Source organism: Cynoglossus semilaevis, chromosome 12 (genome assembly GCF_000523025.1).
Source record: "Cynoglossus semilaevis isolate Cse_v1.0 chromosome 12, Cse_v1.0, whole genome shotgun sequence".
In the NCBI taxonomy this organism is placed as follows: domain Eukaryota; kingdom Metazoa; phylum Chordata; class Actinopteri; order Pleuronectiformes; family Cynoglossidae; genus Cynoglossus; species Cynoglossus semilaevis.
Genome location: NC_024318.1, coordinates 10,948,703 through 10,965,813, shown reverse-complemented (window position 1 = coordinate 10,965,813; position 17,111 = coordinate 10,948,703). Strand labels below are relative to the sequence as shown.

The following is a 17,111-nucleotide window of genomic DNA, read 5'->3' as shown; positions in this document are numbered from 1 at the left end:
ACAAGAAAGGTAATATGGCAACACAATATTAGAATAATTGGCATCTTCTTTGTGTTCAGACATGACACGGATTATTCCCAAAGGACCTCATGCAATTAGGAAATAATGAGTGCATGGGAAGCAAGTTCTGAGGAGGCACGGACACTGGACTGCGCTTCCTGTTACCAGGTCGAAATCAGCTTGATCTGCTGATGCAGCTTCCCTTAGCAGACATGATGTGATGCCACGGGAAGCCGTGGCAGATGCTGCACAGTTGAGGCACACCTCTTCAGGGACGGCGACACTGAGGTGACAGCGGAGGGGTCATGTTTTAACCTGCTGTGTAGCAGCGTGACGGTGGAGCGCACCAACGGACAAAAGCATCAGCTGGGAAACAAGACTAAAGTGTTTCTTGTCCCAAAAGGTTTCACACAGTCTCGTTGCACACATAGGCAAATCAGAGTGGACTTTTAACAAGCAATCTCCCTATTCAGTAGTCAAACGATGCCACTTCTCTCTTTAGTCACTAAGGCATGGGAATTTGAGCAGAACAAAAGGAAGAGCTGCTGCAAGTACAGACACAACAGCAGCCTGACACTAAACAGAGCAATAAAAAACACTAATCAGGCTCAAGTGTCTAATTCAGAATCTCTGTATAATGTCCTTAAAGATTTAGATCTACAGCAGCTGTGTTCAATATCTGAACCCCGGGCCTACTGTGGTACGTGCAGATGTTTTCTTTGGGCCAAAGCATCTTGTTTTCACCCTGCTGTCAAGGTAAGAATTCTACTTCAGTGTAATGTTTTCCGTACTAACAAAAAATTAAATGTCGCAGTTTTCTGCTTCTGATCCAAGTCCAAGTTAGATTTGGACTAATTCTGGTTTAAATTGCATATTTTGTGTATTTTCTCTTCTTTTTGAGCACACATTACCTCATTCAGTTATGGCAAAATTTATAACCAGTGTCCACAAACATTTAGTTACTTTATTTCTTGGTTATATTTTTGTTGTTTTGTTTCAATATGCTACTTTTTTTTTCTTTCGAATAACTTTTAGCTACTCCTAGCTTAGCTTTACTATTGTATAAATTATATGTAGCTTTACTATTATATATATATAATATTGAAAAAAAATGTGGCAAGCAAAAAAACAACAGCATATAACTTCATAAAACTTCAACATTATTGCCAGAAATGTGAAAAGAAAGTCTGAATTCTGATCTCAAAATTCATTTTAAATTCTGACACCAGAGGTCACAAAAAAGGTGAGACAAAAGTCAAGATAGTTTCTTCTGGACAAAAACAACTGAACAAAAGTAACTAAAATCACAGTTTGTCCAAAAAAAAAAAAAAAAATTATATTTCCAGCCTGGGTGTTTTTAACAGAGCACCTTTCACCGCCCTGTAGCTAAAATACTTTGAAAAGTAGTTTCATTTGTGCTCTAGACTCTACAATAATCTAATGATGAGACCAATTATTTTTCTGAAGCATATTGAAGAGAAACAATGGCAAGCAAAATTAATTACATACTCACCTTTGTTTTTTTAATTCGAACTTAATAAATTAAATTATTAATAAGAGTTTAAAAAATTATAAGTTCTGTGTGATTTAGTTTTTTATACTCAGGCAAAAACACCAGTGTTTTTCAGAAACATTCCAGCCTCTCAATTACACAAAATAACCTCCTATTAATACAACCCTAATGAAAACACACAACCATTTCAATCAGCATCTGCTACTGTGATTTCTCATTGATTCAAATTCGGACGATGAAAACTCTGAAGACATTATCAGCTTTTATTCCAACTTTTGCAATTTCAATCCGTTATCCTTCAATATTCCCATTCATTGGAAGCACAACTTTAAAGAGTCCAGAAGGGTGAGGCCACGTGACAGAGTGAACTACACAGTGTGTAGTTTGTGTCGACAAACACAGACCAAATGTCTGACACATGAGCAAAGTCAGAGATTCTACTTTGACACATGTAGGACGGCGTTCAGAGAGAAGATTTTCCGTAATGGAAAACACAATTGTCCGCATTTTTACTTAATTACAACCATAACACTTTGGATCTTACAAAGCGAATCAAACATTTTGGTCGTGAGAGAACTATATTCTGATCAAATAAAACACAAAAGGGATTTTCTCAACATTTGTACCACATCATCGCACAACAAACTGCGCTTTAACAGAGTCAGGCAACGGAGTTTCAACACAAAGGAACACAAAGAAGAGCGAAACCAGACGTCGATGACCTCTTTGGATGCACCAAAGACCTTAAAGGCAGGCAGGAATGGCCTCGTTAGTGTACAGTATATTATTTAGGATACATTTCATATTTGTGGTTTTTAGAGCACAACAGAATACATTCAGAGAAGGGATTTAGGCTTCAAGATCAAGATGAGATGACAGAGTCTGCCAAGAAACGACTTGTTTTTCTAACAGCAGCAGAAAGGAATAAAGATATTCAGCATTAGATTACGTGTTCCCAGAAGGTGCAACATGCATTAAACAGCTAAAAGAGTTTGACTATTTAAAGGTACAGCACATGGACCATATATAAGAAATGGATGTAGCCACATGGTTGCATAAGTGGAGCTGCTGGAAATGCTAGTGTTTTTTTCTTTGTTTTATGAAACCCTGTGCACAAAGGGTTAAAGGAACAATGGAAGATTGAATATGCAGTTAGTGGACAAAGGTGTGTCTTACACACTGCATTTGACCTGTAGGACTTAGATCACACTGTTGCCCATTTAACTTGTGCAGTTTCAACCTGGTAATTTCTGAAGTGTGTGTATTAGATATAGTTCATCCACAAAACTATTGAATAAATCAACTAAACATGGAGAAATATACACACTCTTCACACAGGAATATTTATAGATTCTTACATATAGAGTAAAATTTAATTTGTTGTATGATTTTACTGATAACGTTTTTTTTACGGAAATCACCATTCAATCAAAAGGATGTTTGACATGCGAGGCTAACGTGCTTTTTTGAATAGAATGTAAAACCTGCAATTTAATCATAAACTTTTGAGGAAAAAAACTGTACCTAAATTTTGATGTTAGTCTTTCATCTGAAACCAAGCTCCATACTGGAAAACTGGAAAATCCTAAAATGAAAAAACAAAACAAAAAAACAACAACAAAAGCCTATAAATTACAAAAGCCTATAAATTATTGATTGACCATGAACCTCTTCATACTGTTCAATAAATAATCAATAAAACAAAAACAATCGCTTACCTAACTCCTAATCCTGTACAGCCACTTCACTTTTGCAACCATACGTCTCCCTCCACTTCTTACATTCCAGCCATAGTAGCACTTCATCTCTCCTTTGTTTCAAAATCATACAGTGCAAAGGTCTAACACTCTGAAGACTTGGGACTGAAACAAGTGTAACAGAATTAGTTCCATTTGATAGAGGTCGCCATTAATATGGTGATGAGTAAAAGAAATGATCATAAACAGCATAGTAAACACTGTCAATGAAGCTGTTTCACATTATGTAACAAAAAATAACAATGTAAACCATCAAAACCAGTACCTTTAACTGAACACAAGCTCAGTTCAGGGAATGCTCTCTGTCTGAGATGAGAACCTCAAAGTAGTCATAGTTGTAGTTCACTGTTTCAACCAGTAGTGTGGTCGGAGAGCTGCTCCACAGCTGACTTCATGTTTGTTTACAAAGAAAAATACTCAGACAGTGTTGATCAATTACAAGATGAGATGAACGGATGCACTGATTGGTTTATACATCGCCCTGTCAAAAACACTTAGCACCGGTGTGCAGTGGCAAATGTGTCTCTTTTTAATAGTTTTAGACACCAAAGGACTGGGTTTTACTGCTAGAAGACGTATGTCATGGTTCTGCTTCTGTTTAGGATGTTGCTTAAAATACTTAACAATTATGACATCCTGCAAAATCCTGCTCTCTAGACTCAAGAGTCACTGTTATAATGAGAAACAAGAATGGCTTTGCCTTTGCTAGAGAAAGACTGGACTCTGGAGCAACGATATAGTAATGATAATGATAGGCCAAGTACACTGGTGTGTCCAAATTTACCTGGAGGGATTTAAGGTAGGATGAGTTGAGCTCATAATGTGATTTCCTGTCAAACTCCTTGTCTGCTCTGCCCCCTAGTGTTACAGTCTACGGTTGATTCAGTCAACCACTTCTAGGTCAAGAATTAAGGACAACATCAGTAACCATCTCCTATCACAGCCAATCAGGGGACGGTCAGTTCACAAGTCCATCCCTGGACCTAAATTGTGACAGATCGATAAGAGCTCATGAGTCAGTGTGTTCACACATTAACTGGCACAAACGCTTCAGAGAAACAAAGTGTCTCACTTCTCCTCTCATTAAGATTAAATTTTTGGGTTTAACAATTGTGATAAAATACATGTAGTGACTGAACTGTATCTGCGCTGAAATCAACAGTAAAACGTATCTAATATCTAATTGAGTACTAGAGCGTTTTTACTGACATGTTTTGCTAGGGCAGTGCATAAATGTCAGAATGTGGGGGAAAAAAAAACTGTGAAAAATAATAAGCAATATTACGTACTTAAGGCAGTATAACATACAGCAACAATGCAAATATGATTGACTTCAAATGTAAAAGTAATGTCTTAATACATACAAGTGTTATTTTCTGCTATTATTACACTTCAAACATTGTATCAAAAAGTAGCCCAGTCAGCACTGTGTCTGTGTCACCATGTGGGTGTGACATAACTGTACCCACTGAGGCCATGTAAACCCAGGTGGCAGCCATGACTGGCTTGTACTCTTGGTGATAGAACTTAAACAACATTAAAAAAAAGACTTACAATAGTGTTCAAACATAAATGAGCAGTGATATAAACTGTAGAGTACCAACATGTAGATCAATACAACCTTTAGCAGAAACTCTATGTTAGCGGCGTATGTTTCAATCAGTTTAAATCAATGTTGAATGAATTAATCCATTTGATGATATATATATATATAAAATGTAAACAAAAGCTTAATCAGCAAAATGACGGTGATATTGCACTTAAATTTTTAAATTATTACCATTGGGGAGAGCAGAGATATACATGATAGTCAGCATAAATAAAACAGTCAGCAACCAATAAAAGGGAATGGAAGTTTGTTCATTAAAAGTGACTCAGGAAGTGCAGATGGGAAGCAGACTTCCATATATGTCCAGCAACGTCTCACCATAACCCCCTCCCCGTCTTTCTAAGAAGACCAATAAATCACTCAGGCTGCTGGGTGAAAACAAAGTTCATTCACATCTGCAGCTCCGACTGAAACAGACTCTGCAAACACTTTACACTCTACTTAATAAATGTGCATCAAATTTTACATGGCACCTTTGAGACTTGTGCTCCAACGTAAACACTGCATCTGCAGCTTCATGTTTGCTTGTCTACACACTCCGTCGTCTTTCAGCAAAACAACACACAACCGCAACTTCAACTACAGCATCTGCTAAAGACGCAGCCGTCTTCATTTGAAAGTGAAGAGCAGCTGCACAGATAAAAGCTGGTTCACAAGTGCATTCAATAAACAGCTAAACTTGGTCCGACTTCGTTTGTGCATTCAATAAACAGCTAAACTTGGTTAAACAGTCCTTCTTTAAAAGTTGGGTTGACATTGTCATGTTGGGTTCACAGGAGTTTTGAAGACCCCTGGATATTATGATCCAACTGCTGTACCACTTTTGGCCAGCAGGGCTAGCTCCAAAAACAATGTTTTATGGAAATTATTGATAAAGCACCATGGATCTGCCTGCTTTGATTACAGATTTTTAAGATTCCTCCTTAACATCCTGATGACAATACAGTTCACATTCATTAGGCTTCTAAAGAAATAAACTTTAAATGGTTTGGGTTATTTCTGTGTTTCTTTAAACAACACAAATCATAGAACCTTTTCACTTACTATGCAATTTCATCAATGTGGACATAAACATGTCCATAAATCCAAAATGTGACTTTTTGGATCAGGTGATGAAAATGCACATGTAAAAGCCTTAAAGAGGAGGATTCAATATTTAAAGAGTTGTCCTGGTGTGAACCAAATGAAGTGTAAAGTAACAACCTAACAACCGAGCTTTAGCAGACTCGCCATTAGTGTGTTTGCTAATGTGTGGAGGTTAGCATTTATGCCACCAGGATTCATATTAATACACCAAACATGACAAGTGTGAACACAACCCAAATGAAGCCACAGGCTCTCATGTGTTTTCAGGGTTACAATTCGGTGACCTAGCAAACTAATCAGTTTAGAATACAGTGCAAAATGAAGCGCTAGTTAACATGGCGCAGAATACGCAAACCCAAATTTGAACTCTTTTACTGATCAGTGTGTAAATTAGTGTGTTTTCACTGATCTAGGTTCTACTGGGCTGAGATAAGGTTCAAGTGTGAAACCAACCTGAATCCTTATAAATACTATTCATCCTGCCTCAGTACCTAATTATAAACCACTAGTATTCAGGGAGGACTTTTTAAACAGGTGCACAGGAATGTCAAACAAAAACTAAGATAATCAAAATATACAAAATGTTGCAAGAATTACATTAATTCATTAAAAATGTCCTGGAAGTTTGGCTGTGATAAAACCCATCCTCTACTCCATCTTTACATGAATCAAACTACTACATTAGCTTCCACTAACCCTTCATTAGTAACCGACCTCCAATTATTTTGCTTCTCACTGTTTTTTACAACGTTTACCCGCCTTCTTTTTTGGCTCATACGGTGTTCGTAAAATGTTTGGCGTTTCCTCCATAACCCGCACCAGGAGGTTGTCGATGTAGTCTTCCAGTTCTCGGATGTGAGCGTCTTTTTTTCTCACTACTTCTTTTTGCTTGATGAGTTCTTGCACAACTTCTTCAAAAGATAAGTTGCGGTAGGCAGCCACGCTCTCCTGTCTCACCTCCTGGAAAGAGGATGAAGAAATCAGGCAGTTCAGAACATAAGAATTTGGTAATCTTCAACATAAACACTATTAGTTTAAGGTAAACATTAGCTGTCTGTAGGAAGAATAAATCATCTGGTCCAGTATAAAACAATGTCACCTACTTTATTATCTTATATCCAACATTCTCCAAAATAAGATTACAACATAAGACGGGTTTCCTACATGACACCACAGTGTGTTGTGTTAAATCATGGTGAGAGCCCAAAGCAGAAAGGGTTGCTGAACTAACCTCAGACATCAGGAGACATTTGAACAGCCTGTGGACAAGTGCTTCCAGGATCAGGCTTGTGATGCAAATAAAAGAAAAAAAAAGGCTTTGTCTTCTCTTCTTCGACACAAACAGTAGAGACTACTATGCACGGTCCTTTAGAAAAACTGGTCCGCTAGCACGTCCTTTGTTGTCAAGTCAAACGAGTTGCTGTACGCGCAGCACGGTGTTACGAGTGTCGGAATAATAGTTTTCACAAAAAAAACCCTCCTGGGTCACAAAGGATGACTTGAACAAATATCTTAATTTCTTCATAATGACAATTCGACTCTTAAAATTATGGATGTATTTTTAAAAGTTTAATTGGCGACATAATTGATGACAGAAGCAGAAGTACAACTACCTCGTGTTTGTGCAAAATAAAACAGAACCCCCCTCCAGCTAATTAGGTGTGGAAACCTAATGTCACAACCTGTCAAGTGTGTGTGTCTTGTTATGTGTTGTTAATAAAGGCTAAATGAGAGTTGTTAAGATGAGACTGTTCTCTGGGGATTTGGCATTGTCATGTCACCGCATTCTTCGACAGATGTTTTGATCTAGAACTGTCTAACAAATCAACGGCAATTTAACCTCTCATGGGATTTGACTCTGATGCTCATGGAATCAACAAACATTCTGATAAAGTTGTTCATTAATTGTCCTTTCTCTCACTTTTCTAAAAGTATATTCCTTTCCCCCAAACCTGAACCAAGAGAAGATGAAAACACAAACTCTGTTCAGCCTGTCACTCATTTATACACACCAGAATTCCAGAATTGTTGGCACACCCACAAAAAATGCTATAAAAAGGTGAAACTACAACTATTTATTTGAAATGCTGTTACAGGTGGCTATTGTAGCAAGTGCCATGGTTTTCAACCATCCCTTAAATAAACTTGTTTTATGGGAAGAGGTTCCAGCTGTTTATTAGTGCAATTTATTTTCCGTAACAAAATAAGACTGCATTCCAATCCCAGATTTGTTCTCTGAGAACAACCTACAGTACTTGTATCTGGACAAAGCAGCACAGTGCAGTATGCGCAGATAATATTGTGCAGGTATGAGAGAAGCTGTAATCGTTTTTAATGAGGGAACCACTTTATCGCCTCAGTGCTGGGCATCCTCCCCCGAACGGATGGTGCAGCAAAGCCTTCACCCTGTTTAAAATACCACACTTATCAGTTTCCACTCCCATGCACCACTCAGCCTTCCACTGATGGCTAAAGACAATGCTGAAAGACCTGGAGCGGGACAGCTTACCAGGTATCTTATCGCTGCAAACAGCACAAAGGCTACTGTGGGCCGATCCGGACGGCTCAAACCAAAATGAAATATTTTTGATAGAGATTATATTTCCAGAGTGAGGGGGCTTCAAGAACCGGAGCACAGTGACCTATTCCTTTACACGTAACACAAAACATGTATCTGACTGAAAGATACTGCACTTAAGCTGACTACGGAGGCAAGAGGAGAAGCGGCAGTCGCACTGTTTGGAACTAAACGCTGGTTTCACATACACTCACACATATATTCACACACACACACGGCATAATAATCAGAGACTTTAGTGGCTGCTGACAAAGGCCTGGAAATGACCATGAACTGGCAAAGTAATGATGACCATTTTCTGCGACCAGTAGTGAGGAGAAGATAAGGCTCACACTTGGCATTCTCCACTTGTGTCATTACAGTTTCTAATGAGCTCAGCTTTGACAATCTAAAAGCTCAGTCCTTTGAAATCTCTCACAGCCCCACTCCCCCCTCCCCACAGCATGTGGTTAATTAGGGCCTTGGAGCAGAGGAAATGGGAGCCTGCCATTTCAGCGCAACACTGCGGCACGCACAGGGGCATGTGTCGGATACCGACAGCCTTCAACACCCACACAGAAAGGTGAGGAAAGCCATTATCAGCATTCGCTTTCTCATTTAGGCATCACTTAAAGCCACTGCTCCCACCACCATCTCACAAATGCCAAATTTGCTATCCAACAGTCTGCAAATTTCTGTTCATTTTAGTTCTAAAATCGCAAGAAAATTTTGAAAGAAATTAAATGTGTCAAAGAAGTTGTGTATATGATGTAATAATCGCCAAGGAAAAAAAATAAAACAAAACCATTTCTTTGCCTGTTCTCAGTGGGTAAAGTCCAATTACAGAACTGTTAGGCTGACCTTCATATCGACTGAATTTTCACACCAGCACAAAACCTGATTGGATCAACACACTGACCGATATGTGCAGCTGCTAATTAGTTGAATGACACATTGGTGAATTTTCTGGGGTCTCACAGATCAGTGTCACCAGCTGCTTTGTCAAATGGAACTTTGTCTCCTCAGCTAAATATATGCCTGACACTGCACAGGGCCAAATGACACTGCTGAAACTGTTAGTTTTGTTCTTAGTTTTTTTTTGTTCTAGTTACTAGAAGTTACACTGCTAGAGTTTGACCTAATTGATCAGCTGACACTGAGAGAGTTGTTGTATCTTTCTTACGTTCTTCCTGCCAAAGATGTCCTTTTTCTTGTGGCCTAAGGTGATGTCGTCGTCTTTTCCTGATGACTTTTTATCACTGAGAAGAAACAAGTTTCAGAGACAGTTAGTGGTATATTGTCAACATCAAAAAACAAATCAAATTGCTTCAGCTTTCCACTTTATTTCAACTTTTCAGTTCATAAATTCTATTTTGCAACTCCCATAATTATGAGTCTTTGCCTCGCAATTATCAGTTATCTCAAAATCTTGACTTTTTGGTTCCATAATTAGAGCTTTTATCTCTCATTTTCACCTTAATCATGCCTTTTAACTTGAATATTTAACTTTTTATGTTAATAATGACTTATATTCCTCAAGATAACAACTTTTAATGTCTTTCCAAGGTATTATCTAAGAATGTTTGACCTATAAGCTGAAAAAAAATCATAAAAAATATTTGTAATAATAATAATGACATACTTGTAGGTAGTTTGTGATGAATAATTCATTTTAATTTAAGAATATACAGAGTGTATTGCAGTAGCTGTATATCCAGTACAATTGTACTTTGAACCACCTTTCCAATGTTCCTGGGCCACATTATAAATGACCACTAAGCTACTGCATGACAAAGACCGCAGTAAAGATGATGGACCAGCGCCTACAGAGATAACTGGTTAATTGGGTGGTCTATCTGGGCACAGCATCTCATTACTATAGCTATGAGGGCTGTGTTATCAAGTCCTAACTCTCTAAAGAGCCACTAATGACACCTTCAACTCTGATAAAGCAGAACTTAGCCACAGCGCTTCCAAACTCTTGGTATAAGATGGAAATCGATAAAAAAGACAGCTTCTTGGAACTGTTTAAAAATAAAAACTGTTTTAAAGGCAGAATGAAATGGAGCCAGGGGTTGGGTCACAACAGATTCAAAGCATTGTTGTGTTTATTATCCTGTATTACAGCTGTACATCCGTGTTATTTATTTAAGTAACGATATGAATGCATGGTTACTTTATCAAGCATTTATATTCATATTTTGAGATGTCTGTATAATGAGCAGGATTCAGGATTATGAATACACAGGTAAGTATTGTACGTGGTGTAGTAGACATGTATCACAGGGTCAGTTCAAAATATGTTCCAATGTTGTGATGGAAATAAAAGACTCCCAAGGTACCTGGATTTGTAGTTGAAGCTGAATGGGTTTGTATCTGCTTGTGGGTCTCCACTAAAAGGGTTGGGGGAACGCAGGTCTCCCGAGCTGCCAAATCGACCTCCGTTGCCAGGTTTGCGACCTTCCTTCCTCCCAGTCACGCGTTCCAAGAGGCTTACTTTCTCCTTTTTCTCCTTCCGCTCACCACGGTCCCACAGCTGCCCGCGCTCCTCCTCAAATGGGTTGTGATTGCGTGGGAGCGTGGCATACTTCTGTGGCAGGGTGTCACTGATATCAGTGAAAGGGTCACCGTGTGCCTCAGTGTCCTGATAGTCGGGCACTATGCTCTGGGAACGCCTGTGAGGTACACCTGTACTCCCTGAAGAGAAACCAAAAGCATTAACTAATTAGTGAGAAGCAATAATAAAAAAAACCTTTATGAAAATAACTAATGACCTCAATGATCTCATATTGGCCAAGTCAATGACTCAGTATTAAAATATTGTCACAGGCTCAGATAACTGTTGAGTGATAATGTGAAGCCAGTCACTAGAGTAGACAGATTATTTATACATTTTATTTCTAAATGGTGAGCTGTTGGTATTTAATATAATGCTTTCAGTATCTGTGCTAAAAAAAAGGAAATACCAGGAACAAAAATACCTCAGAGTGGACTGTAGAGGCTAAAAGGACTGCACACTGGTTAACTTAATGCTTATTCTCCAGCTCTTGCATGCCCTGCTTGATATGCTCACATTAAAATGTTTCAACAATACTATGTGACTTAACCAAAGTATGGAAGCTAAAGATCTTACTTCTCTCATCAATTGAGTTCATGGAGTCCAGCTTAGGCCGAAAGTGGGACTCAATCAGATCTGACATAGAATGGGCTGCAGAGAGTTTATGGGACCCAGCCAGCAACGGCCTTTTGACCTTTCCGTCAGTCTTGGGTTGTTGGTCTTGGCCAGAAGATTGGGAGTTGGGCTCTGACTCACACACAGCAGAACGAGGCAGAATGGCTGAGGATGCATCACCAAGGCCGCTGTCATGCTTTCGACCCTTCATTTTGTCCTTTATCTTGGAGAAAGGAGAACGAGGCTTCTCTTTCATTGAGAGGTCAAACATGCTGGCCGTCATGTTGTTTCTCATGAACTGGATGCTAACTTGGATGCGACCCCGTTCTTTCCTCTTCTGTCCTGGTTTGGACTCCAGGGAATACCAGCTAGGGCAAGAGGGAATACATGGGTCTACATTAGAGCTTTCTTTAAGGACAATTAAAATTAAATTAAATAAAAAAATCTTCTAGACTGTTATCAGTAAAAAGGTGGGTGTGCATCAGTGTCCAGTGCAGTGGGGATTATGCATATACAGTATGTGAAGGAACTGTTGATGTAATAGGCAACAAGACAAACAGGCATGTTTGCTTTGGTAGAAATTGAGCCTTTGTTTGGCCTGCCTGCAGTCCAGATTGGTCAGCAGGTCTTCTACACAGCAGAAAATTCTACTTTGCAAAGCTGCATTAATTTGTATTTTCACTTCTCGACTAATCAAAAAGGTTCATTTGAAGAGATGGTGACCTAACCATAAAGGAGACTCTGAACTTTGTTTGCTAGAAGATCAATACATGCATTTAATAATGTTTAAGAATCATTAAAGGTTGGTTTACAAAAAATTGACTTCTTTTATGTGTCGTCTGAAAACAATGGTCTGAGTTCATTACTAAATTACTGTTTTTAGGTATTAATGTATTTACGTACACTCTATTAACTGTTTCTGGAAATTAGGCTTGCATAATTCAAATGACAAGCCTAAAAATCATTAGTTGGATGGACTACCGGTAAATGAAATAATACAAGTTAACAAAGTCAGAATGAAGTAAAAGCTCTTAGGTTATTAAGCAATATGACAGATGGGAACAAAAACAGCCTCCATTCTTTCTAATGTGCTCTACCTACTCCTTTGTGGACGCTAGTGAAAAGGCTAATTTGAACAGACTAATCCAAAAGCTACACACAAACGCAGGAGCTTAAACCATTTGAACTTTTTCCTGACACATTTGAGAATGCAATTTATCATTCAGAGGATAAACATTATTCTTTGCAAACTGAACGTGTGAAACAGTCGGGTGCTGAATAATATAGGTCATTTCAGGCTGCTTTTGAGCTTCTATTTGTTTAACCTCTCTGCTTCCTCAACTGGAAGGAATGGGATTTATGCTTTCACTGGGAGTGAAATGAAGTGGCATTTGCACAAATCTGGCCTTTGTTCAGAAATGCAACAACAAGCAAGCATGGAAAATTGCAAAGCCACATAGCAGGGCAACCAAACAGTCAATAAATGCTAATAAGTCATATTGTCTATGTTTTATGTTTGATGTTTTAAGTGACTATGTCTGGAACCAGTGAGTGTAAATCAGAGAATACATTTGGCTGATTTATCAAAAAATAAAACACAGATAAAGCCATATCCGAAACATACAAGCTATATTTGTATTTTTGTTACCAATACAAATAATATTACTTTCAGGATTTAATTGGAGATTTAAGTTTTTCTTGACTCAAGCTCAATCCAGCTGTCGATGGCTGTTCTAAACCATGTCATGGCCCAGCAGTACGCTCATGAAAGGCCTTTTCGGGTCTAATTCCCAGGCTGAGGACTGAGCTCAGTATGACCAGCGACCACAGTACTGCTGTGGGGCTGGTGCTGGACCTCACGTGTATCTCAAGGCCAAGATAAGCCTCTGTGTGCTTGGAACCACAATCCTCCCACTCCCACTCGGGCCTGGACCTCTGGGAAACTCCTCACAATCAACAAACACAGGTGTGCGATAATTATGGGCTGTCTACTCAGATATCAAGACAGGCTTTCTTCTCAGAATGTCAGTTCAAAAACACTGTGGATGGGCTGCAGTGAGCAAAGACCCTCAGCAGAATGTGACTACTGAGTTTCCTGAACTCAAGTGTGCCAGCAGTTTAGAACTAGGCCAACGCGAAACATGAACATATAGATTATATATCCGCTGTAGAGAAAGGTTTGGACACCCCTAAACAAACAGAAACCTTCAACGCTGATTATAAAATATTGTGATTCTGCCACTTGATGAGCAGAGAGAAAGCTGTAGCATGTGTTTCCATGCTGAAATTTGCACTGTGCTAATGAGCCACAAATTCTGTTCCTGTCCGGCCAATAAGAAAATTAGAAAAGTAGTGTAATGGTCTTGTGGGGACAACTCCTTAGCCAAGTACAATACAACCTCATCAGGAAGTGATAGCACCTACAGTTCATTATATAATTTTTTTCATGTCAGCGGCTGTGGATGTAAGCATTACTGTTACTATTAACGACTGTCCTTTTAAAATGAGTACTATGTTATTACTTTACTTTTTTTAACTGAAGTAAGAAAACACCATTAACTGACAACAACTCTGCCCTGCAGTGAATGTTGTCGTTGATTAATTGTTGACTAATGTTGATTAATGTTGCACTTCTCTATTTGGATAGGACAAACCAGCCAATTAAAGCAACTAAAAGTGTTTCCACGTCACTTTAAAACAAATTATTTCTAATAACCTTTACATGGAACACACTGAGGTGGTACAGAAATACAAGTTCTTATGGCTCTGGCAAATCCATCATATTTCAGTGGCACATTTGATCTTAACTACAAACACAGGAGTGACCTAACAAGACATGTTTAGCTGGCTCCACTAGTTGCAACGAGGCTGGCTAGTCCTTAGGAGGATGGTGATTAAGCTAAAAATAACCTCTTAACAATGTAATGAAATGCACCACAAGCCTCCAGCAACTGAAGAAGGAATAATAAGCATTTACAGTACAGCCTACTCACTGTAAGAGAATGTGTTCCAGCCAATGTGAGTTAATTATGACCAACAAAATAAAAATATAAAGAAGAATAAAAGGTGGTGTTTCAGTCAGTCTTGCTATATGTCAGACCTAAAAGGAATGCTTTTGTGGCAACCATGTAAACAAAACATGTAGAGAAAATGCAATGGCATTCAAACTATGTTGTGCTGTAAGGTCATTTACAACTGAGAACAAACCCAGCATTATAGACAAATCCATACAGTTTTATCAGATGTAAAAATATGAGACGAACATGGAAATAAATGTCTGACGCACTTCCACATGACTTTGTGTAACGACTAATATCCACCTAACACTGGAATGTGTCTGTAAACACTTTCCACTTCCACTTTATAAAAATAAATCACATTACAGCTTAATTACAGTTAAAAAAGATTCTTCAATTTACTATTATCAGCTGTAGGAAAAGGTGGAATAAAGCTAACATAAAACAACATCAATTCTAATATATATAGCACACCTGTGAATTACCATACACATGTGTATATATACGTCTGTGTATATATGCAAAATAAAGTGTATACATATATAAATATATATACACTCTTTATTTCTTTTTGTGATGGACATATGAATATAGTATGTAATACTTACTCAGTTTTCTTTCGCTCCTTGTTATCGAATATTTCATTAAGATTGATTGACTTCTGACCTAAGAACTTGTCCATTCCAACCAAGGAGCGATGCATCACAATCAGGCAAAGTTGATAGACTTCTGGGTTGCCCTCCAAGAGCAGGCCAGGTAACTCAAAGGAGGCTTCTTCTCTCCAGACTGGATTGAGTGTTTTCTCTGCCACTGATGTCGAGTACTTTTCCTTGCCCAGTTGAATGATAGTGAAGGCATCATTTGTGCCACTTTTGCCTTTGGGCTGTAGACCACTTGCCTGGAGAACTGTGGCTTGGACGTGGGTTGGAAACCACTTTTGAGACTGCTCACCCAGAGACATTTTTAGCACTAGTTATTGATAAGGATCCATTCCACAAGCAGTAAAAGGTATGCAGTTTATATTTCAGTGACTACAATGTGCAAAATAATGAAGAATTATGGTTTGCTATTGACTGGTGTCCATGTCTCTGTGTGGTCTCATCTTCTTTATTAGCCACACATGTCTTAGCCAATGAGTCACCAATGAGTCACCTGAAAACACAGAAGCAGAAAAGCATCAGTATGTTTCCTGGAAACAGGACAGGAGTCACATCCACAGACCTCAATAATAACACATCAAATGATTTAGTGTGTTTTAATCAGTATTTAAACAGCATTTCTTTTCAGTGATGGAAGACAAGGAAATACTATGACAAAATCATAATTCTGTCTCTGCTACAGTATAATTGTTTGCACTTGTGTATAGTGAGCTTGGTCTCTTCTGCAGTATAAAATCAAAGCAATGGGTCTCACCCAGTGACACATTTTGTTTCAGTGCAATGTCAAACCAACAGAAATGGTGTGAAGTTCTTCACATAATTCATATGATTTTTATACTCTTTTGCCTTTTCTTGTGATCACATTTTTAGGGCATAAATATGCGCCAGATTTTTAAAGCTTTGAAGAGATAAGAACATTTTAAGGTGTCATAGAAGTTCCTTAAGGTGGTAATTGTTATTTACATGATTCATATTATAAAGACAAGACGAGTATCACTGAACGACGTTCATTTTCCTTTAAGTGAAAACTATTATAAATGTTTACCGCTACCTAACCACAATTTATTTGAATTACATTTCGAGTCTTATCTTTGGCAACAAAGGACGTATGTTTTAAGGCTGTATACGTATTTCGTCTGGAGTTATGCTTTAGCCCCAGTGCATACAGCTAGCCGCAGAGCTAACAGGCACACAGACATACGGCAGCTTACCTGGTTTTCATTTTTCAGCCGCTGTTGGAGGACATTCCTTTCCTCGCCTCATCACTTGTCATAAAAAACATCAGTGGGCACACCTGTGACAGAGAAACGGCAGCTAATACAGTGTGTTGTTGCTGCTGCTATCTGCTGCTGTCTGTCGGTAAGCAACAGCAGCACTTCCTAGTCTGATGTCACTTCCGCCTTCTGACGGGTGAAAGTTCAACACTCGAGAAATAAAACAAATCAAAACAGAATTGAATTTAACTAAATTCAATTAAACTCAAATGGATTAAATCGAATTAAATGTAAAAGATAAGCAATTTATGATCATGTGGTATATTACTTTTTTATAATGAATTCTATTTTTTTCTGCACAAGAGGTATTCAATCTTTAACATTTTAAATATCCAATATATAATCACACCTACAATAGTTTTTGAATAATGCAACTAATTAAAATTAAAAGAAAATTAAAATAAATTAACATGGAAAATGTTTATTATCATTAGCACTTATCATATCATTAGTAAATACATAAACAA

The 17,111-nt window shown here is 38.2% G+C and overlaps 1 protein-coding gene and 1 long non-coding RNA gene across 2 annotated transcripts; both read right to left on the bottom strand.

The window, feature by feature from the left end:
• Positions 1 to 1,762: 1,762 nt before the first annotated feature.
• LOC112487817 (uncharacterized) lies at positions 1,763 to 5,569 on the bottom strand. The gene is made up of 2 exons (XR_003051273.1): positions 3,232 to 5,569; positions 1,763 to 3,098 (listed from the first exon to the last, which is right to left on the bottom strand). It is a non-coding gene; the product is annotated as an uncharacterized LOC112487817 (long non-coding RNA).
• Positions 5,570 to 5,606: 37 nt separating this feature from the next.
• rab11fip2 (RAB11 family interacting protein 2 (class I)) lies at positions 5,607 to 16,757 on the bottom strand. Its single transcript, XM_008322132.3, has 6 exons — positions 16,582 to 16,757; positions 15,320 to 15,863; positions 11,656 to 12,062; positions 10,865 to 11,219; positions 9,706 to 9,781; positions 5,607 to 6,925 (listed from the first exon to the last, which is right to left on the bottom strand). Exons 2-6 carry the CDS (start codon positions 15,670 to 15,672, stop codon positions 6,698 to 6,700), a joined length of 1,419 nt encoding a protein of 472 aa, XP_008320354.1. The 5' UTR covers positions 15,673 to 15,863; positions 16,582 to 16,757; the 3' UTR covers positions 5,607 to 6,697.
• Between the last annotated feature and the right edge of the window lie 354 nt (positions 16,758 to 17,111).